This window comes from Drosophila elegans, unplaced genomic scaffold (assembly GCF_018152505.1).
Source record: "Drosophila elegans isolate 14027-0461.03 unplaced genomic scaffold, ASM1815250v1 contig_520, whole genome shotgun sequence".
Taxonomy (NCBI): domain Eukaryota; kingdom Metazoa; phylum Arthropoda; class Insecta; order Diptera; family Drosophilidae; genus Drosophila; species Drosophila elegans.
The window spans coordinates 2,025,841-2,033,348 of NW_024545903.1; the positions used below are offsets into that span (position 1 = coordinate 2,025,841).

Consider the following 7,508-nt stretch of genomic DNA (forward strand, 5'->3'; position numbering starts at 1 on the left):
ATAATAACCCTTTGACTTTCAAAATGATGTACTCGATCCTCCAATGAACTTGACAGCGACGACCCCAAATCATGATGCTTTGTACATAACGCTTCAGCCGCTAAAAGCGATCGCCGATCGGTAATCAGCGACAATTGGGCGTATACGTACTATGCACCCAGGTGCTATCAGTGCGGGTACGCAACATTTGGCGACAAAAACATGCAATTGCAGCGCCTGGCATTCCGTTCGTTCGTTGTGTTGTTTACATACGCGAATGGAAGGCGCAAAGGCAAAGCTGCAAAAACAGCTGTTGCGCTGGAAAGCTCCCGTTACCCGGCGAGCTTTTGTGTTGGACTGCAGCTGATAAACGAGCACAGTTGTCGGCCAACAGGCAAACGAACAGCGCCGTTGCCTCCGTTTATTTTTCCTCTGTTCTGTTCCCACCGAGAATCTTCTCGGGCTATTCCTAATCCGCCATGGTCGAGGTTAAGGACATCGAGAAGTTGTTTGAGCTGGACGGCTATTTGAGGCCGCACGAGCACGAGATCCGGCGCCGGTGAGTAGAGATCCGCTTGCCAGGTGACACCATAACCAGCACATCATCATGTAACCCAACCCAAGGTTGGCGCCGGCTTTATGCGCTCCCCATGCTGATAAGCGACTACGGCGTATAACCCATGCTGCAAAGAGCCGTATCAGCTTCTTGGCCCGAGTGGCCCCACCTCGCCACCCGGTGACATGCAGTTGGAAAACTGCGTTCGCAATGTCGAATGAAGGTCGCCGGTGTTTGCTGCCCTCTGTGTGTGTGTGTGTGTGCGTGTCTGTGGCCTGTGTTTGTGTGTGTGTGTGTTTGCTAAAAAACATTTCTTTGGGGAAGTGTTCGCAGCGTGATGCCGTCGTGTTTGGAGCATGGATCACCTGGCCTTGATGCCACTTTCCGGGTTGGCCAAATTGTGTCAGCGCCATTTCTATTTTTGCATCGCCGCAAATCTTAACGTTTCGGCTACTCTTCCGCATTTACGAATTTTGTTTTGATTTCTTTTTTTGCTGAGCGCAAAACTTTGAGATGAGAAGATGTTTTGTTTTCTATTCTGTAAGTTGGTAAACAGAGTTTATGCTAACATTTTTTAACACAAAGAATACTATTTTAATCTCATCACTAATTTTGTTTTTTTATATTTTTAAATTTTTATTTAAATGATCAGATTTGAGATCGAAACTTTCCAATTATTTGCATATGATCTACGCTCTAGCTTATCATGTCATCTTATTAGAATATATATAAAATCTATCTCGATGTGACCCCATAAAAGAATATACATACTTGATCACTGAAACAGCAGAGTCGATATAAGTAGTATTTTTCGAGAAGAGCTAAAAACAAAACAAACAAACGCTTAAAAAGAATGAAGTATGTTGCCATTAAAAGTTTCACCTCTTGAAAAAAGTGAAAATGGAATTGGAAGGATCACCTTAAATCCCTTTTTAGGAAATTGATATTTTAAATAATATACATAGTTTAATAACATTTTGGTGCTATCTAACTAATCTAATCATTCCCGTTGCAGTCATGGCGTGCTCCAGGATTGGCTGACCAAGATAAACCAGAGCGAGGGCGGAATGGAGGAGTTCTCGCAGGCCTACAAACACTACGGCCTCCATTTCCAGCCGGACAATTCGGTGATTGCCCGCGAGTGGGCACCTGGAGCCAGAGATGTTTATCTCACGGGTGATTTCAGTAAGTCATATTGGCTAAAACCGGCTATATATGGAATACAAAGTCTAATCGATTGACCCAAAACCACACAGACAACTGGCACTGGGAGTCGCATCCGTTCAAGAAGCTCGACTTTGGCAAATGGGAGCTCCACCTGCCGCCCAACGAGGACGGTAGTCCGGCCATCAAGCACATGAGCGAAATCAAGGTGATCATTCGTAACCATTCCGGTCAGCTGCTCGACCGCCTGTCGCCCTGGGCCAAGTATGTGGTGCAGCCGCCCAAGTCGGCCAACCAGGGGGTCAACTACAAGCAGTACGTGTGGGAGCCGCCATCCTACGAGCGCTACCAGCGCCAGCATCCGCGTCCAGCCAGACCAAAGTCGTTGAGGATCTACGAGTGCCACGTGGGCATTGCCTCCCAGGAGCCGAGGGTCGGCAGCTACGACGAGTTCGCCGACCGCATCGTGCCGCGCATCAAGCGGCAGGGCTACAACTGCATCCAGGTGATGGCCATCATGGAGCACGCCTACTATGCCAGTTTCGGCTACCAGGTGACCAGTTTCTATGCGGCATCCAGTCGATTTGGCAATCCGGAACAGCTCAAGCGCATGATCGATGTGGCTCACTCGCACGGACTCTTCGTTCTCCTGGATGTCGTGCATTCGCACGCCTCCAAGAACGTTCAGGACGGTCTGAACCAGTTCGACGGCACCAACAGTTGCTTCTTCCACGACGGAGCCCGCGGTGAGCACTCGCTGTGGGACAGTCGTCTCTTCAACTACGTTGAGTACGAGGTGCTGCGGTTTCTGATATCCAACCTCCGTTGGTGGCACGACGAGTACAACTTCGACGGCTATCGCTTCGACGGCGTCACCTCTATGCTATATCACTCTCGAGGAATCGGCGAGGGCTTCAGCGGAGACTACAATGAGTACTTCGGCCTGAACGTCGACACGGATGCCCTCAATTATCTGGGACTGGCCAATCATATGCTGCACACCCTTGACCCCAAGATCATCACCATTGCGGAGGTAAGTGATTTGAGAGCTTCTATATCTTTTCATATGAATTTAAGATTTTTATGGGTCTGCTTTTAATCCGGATGCTTTTCAAAAACTTTTGTTGTACTCCAAAATTATAGGCATTTAAATGATAAGTTTGTTTTCCTATAACTACTAACTGCCATTTCCAAAAATTAATTTTAATTTTGTAGGGAAAGTTAAGTAAATTAAGAGTTTATGGCATTTTGTTTTGGTTAAATATGTAAAACAAGATAATAAAACTTTGTTTTATTCAACTTAGGACGTGTCCGGAATGCCCACCTTGTGTCGTCCTGTTTCAGAGGGCGGCATTGGATTCGACTACCGTTTGGGAATGGCCATTCCAGACAAGTGGATTGAGCTTCTAAAGGAGCAGAGCGACGATGAGTGGGACATGGGCAACTTGGTGCATACGCTGACCAACCGACGGTGGATGGAGAGCACCGTGGCGTACGCAGAGTCCCACGACCAGGCACTTGTGGGTGACAAGACGGTCGCCTTCTGGCTGATGGACAAAGAGATGTACACGCACATGTCGACGATATCTGACTCCTCGTTGATTATCGATCGAGGAATAGCGCTGCACAAGATGATACGCCTGATCACGCACGCCCTGGGTGGCGAGGCGTACCTCAACTTCATGGGCAACGAGTTCGGCCATCCCGAATGGCTGGACTTTCCGCGCGTCGGCAACAACGACTCGTATCACTATGCCCGCCGCCAGTGGAATCTGGTGGACGACGATCTGCTGAAGTACAAGTACCTCAACGAGTTCGATCGGGCGATGAACGAGGCCGAGGAGCGCTATGGATGGCTGCATTCCGGACCCGCCTACGTCAGCTGGAAGCATGAAGGCGACAAGATCATTGCCTTCGAGCGTGCCGGCCTGGTCTTCGTCTTCAACTTCCATCCCCAACGGAGTTTCACCGGCTATCGCGTGGGCACCAACTGGGCCGGCACATACCAGGCCGTGCTCTCCTCGGACGATCCACTCTTTGGCGGACACAACCGAATCGATGCCAACTGCAAGCATCCCTCCAATCCGGAGGGCTATGCCGGTCGCACCAACTTCATCGAGGTCTACACGCCATCGCGCACGGCCGTGGTCTATGCCCGCGTCAGCGATTAGCTTCTGGACGAGCTCGACTCCGGATCGGGACCCCAAAATTGTTAATGCCTAAAACGAATTTCACATATAGTCATAGTGTTTGTTAATGTTACGAATCGGGAAGCCATCATTGAAATATACGCTCATTGAGGTATAGTTTTCTAAAATTAATTGCTTTATTTTATGGTTCTTCTAGGAAAAATGAATTACAATTACTAAATGTTGGTTAACTGATGGATATATAGTTATATTTTTCCGAGTCAGCATTGGACTCCTTTGGCCAAGTTAAAGATCAGGGTTAATACGACGAATTTTCATCTCAACAAAGGTAAGTGAGAATTCAAAGGCTTTTGGGGACCAGGTACCCCAATGAATGCCAAACACTTTGTTTCTTACAACGCCATCTTTAAGGTACAATCCATTGAGGGTACTGTAATTTCAAGTCTTTAAATTTAATTTGTTATTAGTTTCCAATTTGATATAAGTTTACCTGATTCCACACCTATCGTACCACCAACCGCCACCGTGCTTTACTGCGCAATTCTCATTGGATAAGTCGTTGTCGCGATCATAAGTGCTAAACTTGTCCCACGCATTATATATTAGGGAGTGTCCGGCTGGACCTCCTAGGAAATGGTTATATACGTCTTTAATTCTGTACGATTCTGCTTCGCTATCAATCCCAAAACTACCGTAATGGGCGTATTTGGATGTTCCATTAACATCGCCAAGCACAATGTATAGTTCATATTGACCTGCATCAGTTATTCGATAAAGTTTTTCAAGCCCCAGGAAAAACTCTTTCCTTACATCTCCGAATCCATTCTTATAATCCTCCCACGTTCGATTGAAGTCCTCGGATCCATCCATACGCCTTTGTATTGTTAACCAGCCATCTCCATCGCATGGAGCTTCAAAGTATTCTATTTCGGGTATTTGTATTTTGTAAATGCCACTTGGACTGCCAATGGGACATTCAGTTCGCTCCTCAATAAACGATTTGCTTTGACCTTCAGCAGTTTCTAACCGACTTTTTAAGTCCTTAATAGTTTGCGCCATTGAACTCAGTAAGTCATCATTTTCCTTGAGCTGTTTAGCTTGGGTATTGATCTGGTCAGTTAGCTTCTCATAAATCGATTTGCTTTGTCTTTCAGCACTCACTAAACGACTTTCCAAATTCTTGTTAGTCTGCTCCATGGTATTTAAGAAGTCCTCTTTGTCCCTAAGCTGTTTAGCTTGGCTAATGATGTTGTCAGTTAGAGTCTCATACATCGATTTGCTTTGTCTTTCAGCATTCAATAACCGACTTTCCAAGTTCTTGTTAGTCTGCTCCATCCTATTCAATAAGTCGTTTTTGTCCTCAAGCTGTTTAGTTTGGGTTCTTATTATGTTATTTTTTAAATTTCATTTAATCTGCCAGCTTTTAGTAATTTTTGTTATCTTCCACTGTACTGTTTGATTGACAACGTCGTTGATTGTCGCCTTACAATCTTCATAGCGAATAAAATCTTTACTTGGAGTTATTTGGTTTGCACTGGTGAGAGGTAGCAAAATATGCAGGAAAAAAACCAAAAACCCCGACTTCATTATGTCAAGTGTTGGGCACCGTGGATTTTAAACTGAACTCAAGAAAGAGTCTTTGGACAGTATATATAGGCAGACTTAAATAAACGTCATTGCGATAATGGCCTTTAACAGCCGAAATTATAAGGAGTTTCCCACATCCGATAACCGTTGACCCAAAAAGTAAGATTCCTATGAATTAGGTGAAGTGACACATTTTGGAAATTCGCACGAACTGTCGTCTTACAGTTCTCCGCTTAGAATTTAACATTTATTTACTGTTTTGATCACACAGGACAATAAAAGTAAGGCTTTGTAAAAGGTGCAGGCTATCCGTATATAAAAATTGTTGTATGCATATCTGAAATTAATAAAATCCCACGATAGCAATAATATATTTAAATGCTTACATTTTGTTGTATTTTTAGAGCCTTTTCACTGCATAAAATGACTAGAGATAGACTAGATTAGACATTAGTTTTACCTAAAATATGATGAAAATTTTAATCCAAAAGGGTTGCATCACAAAGAAATCGAGTACCACTTTTTAAGGTATCTTAACACAAAACATTATATGTTGTTCATTTATTCGAACCTCGATATCACAAAAAACTTACGATAGAACCCAAAACTACAATGCTAAGATAAATCTCTTGTAAAATAATTGAGTTTAATTTAATTATAATTAAAGTACAATTTTTACTTTATTTTCTTTCTTTTTTTCAAGATAATAAAATCAATACTTTGTTAAAATAAAAGCATCTATAAAGCAGAATTATGTAAGAGCACTTGAGCGTAAATATTTGTATGACGACTATAACGATCTTTTTTGCTTGTGTGTAAATAGGTAAAAAAACGATTTGTCATCTAATCACTCATGTTGAACAAATGTTTCCCAATAAACAGATATAAATTAGATTTCATAAAATTATTTGTAAAACGGTCCAATTAAAAACACATTAGACGTAGATATGTGGGCTGTAAATAGCAGACATATCGCACTACCGAGAAACATGCATTCCATAGTTCTTGCCATATTGGTAAGTTACCTATCCTGGAGGGTGGTAAGTATATCATCATCTTGTTTTTTATTTTGTTTTTTATTAATTTATTTATTAGCTATGTGAACCCTCTGTTATATACAAAATGAAGAACATCGAGTGCTCGACCGTGCCCGGGTACTCAGCGAACGCTAGGTGCTATATAAAGGCCCTTAACTGGAACAAAGCTGTGGCCCAAATGGATGTGGACCTCGTTAGGACTTTGCATAATATCTCTGTGAGTTTAGTTGAAGTGTGCCCCGTTTTTCTTTGCAAATTTATAAAGCCACCTACGCTTAGGTCCAACTCCAGCTCTTCAAAAAGGACTACAGCAACAGGTTCCAGCCTTTTCTTGTAGATGTACACTTAAACATATGCGATTTGTTATCAAAGCGAAGCTTTATGCCTTACGGCTTAATTATTCTCAAAGTAACAAAGCGTTTTTCAAATTTTAATCATAGCTGCCCATATGCCGGCCACTTAATAGCCCGCGACGCATACCTCCACGAATCGGTTTTTCCAAACTTTTTTCCATTGGGCATCTACAAAATAAACATTACCATAATGGAAAACTACGTAAGGCCGCCAAGTGCACACGTTGGGGGTATCGTGTGGTATTTCCAGGCTATGGAGCCAGTCAAGACTAAGAAAACTGTGAATATAACAGCCGGCTAGTTATTAGATACTTACCTTTCAGAAATACCATCAAATTTAATAATCGTGTATTTGTACAGAGAAAGGAAAATAAAAAAGGCAATGGAAAATTCCATAGCCATAAAGTTGCATTAAAAACATAAAAAAGGTAAGCCGAGCGTAAGATTTATTGCTTTTTAACCTTGCAGAGTCAGTCAAAAGTTTAAAAGCGAAGTGATTGAGATATGTATATATATTCTTGATTTAGCCATATCCGTATTTCTCTCCGTCTGTTCGTTTCTACCCAAGCTAATCTCTCAGTAGCACATGCCTAATCGGACGACTATAGCATATAGCTCACATGGGAAAAATCGGGAACACAAGGGATATGGTATTTTTACAAATCAGAAGTTCATTCTGTAA

The 7,508-nt window shown here is 42.9% G+C and overlaps 3 protein-coding genes across 3 annotated transcripts; 2 read left to right on the forward strand and 1 right to left on the reverse strand.

Annotated features, from left to right (window-relative positions):
* The first annotated feature begins 362 nt into the window (after nt 1-362).
* On the forward strand, nt 363-4,016 carry LOC108149124 (1,4-alpha-glucan-branching enzyme). The gene is made up of 4 exons (XM_017276524.1): nt 363-538; nt 1,551-1,720; nt 1,792-2,732; nt 3,004-4,016. Exons 1-4 carry the CDS (start codon nt 459-461, stop codon nt 3,868-3,870), a joined length of 2,058 nt encoding a protein of 685 aa, XP_017132013.1. The 5' UTR covers nt 363-458; the 3' UTR covers nt 3,871-4,016.
* On the reverse strand, nt 4,004-5,395 carry LOC108149041 (ficolin-2-like). The gene is made up of 2 exons (XM_017276385.2): nt 4,340-5,395; nt 4,004-4,279 (listed from the first exon to the last, which is right to left on the reverse strand). Exons 1-2 carry the CDS (start codon nt 5,182-5,184, stop codon nt 4,135-4,137), a joined length of 990 nt encoding a protein of 329 aa, XP_017131874.2. The 5' UTR covers nt 5,185-5,395; the 3' UTR covers nt 4,004-4,134.
* Nucleotides 5,396-6,309: 914 nt separating this feature from the next.
* Nucleotides 6,310-7,176, forward strand: LOC108149060. Its single transcript, XM_017276406.2, has 3 exons — nt 6,310-6,476; nt 6,532-6,690; nt 6,753-7,176. The coding sequence occupies exons 1-3, from the start codon at nt 6,384-6,386 to the stop codon at nt 7,125-7,127; spliced, it is 627 nt and encodes a 208-aa protein (XP_017131895.1). The 5' UTR covers nt 6,310-6,383; the 3' UTR covers nt 7,128-7,176.
* The last annotated feature ends 332 nt before the right edge of the window (nt 7,177-7,508 follow it).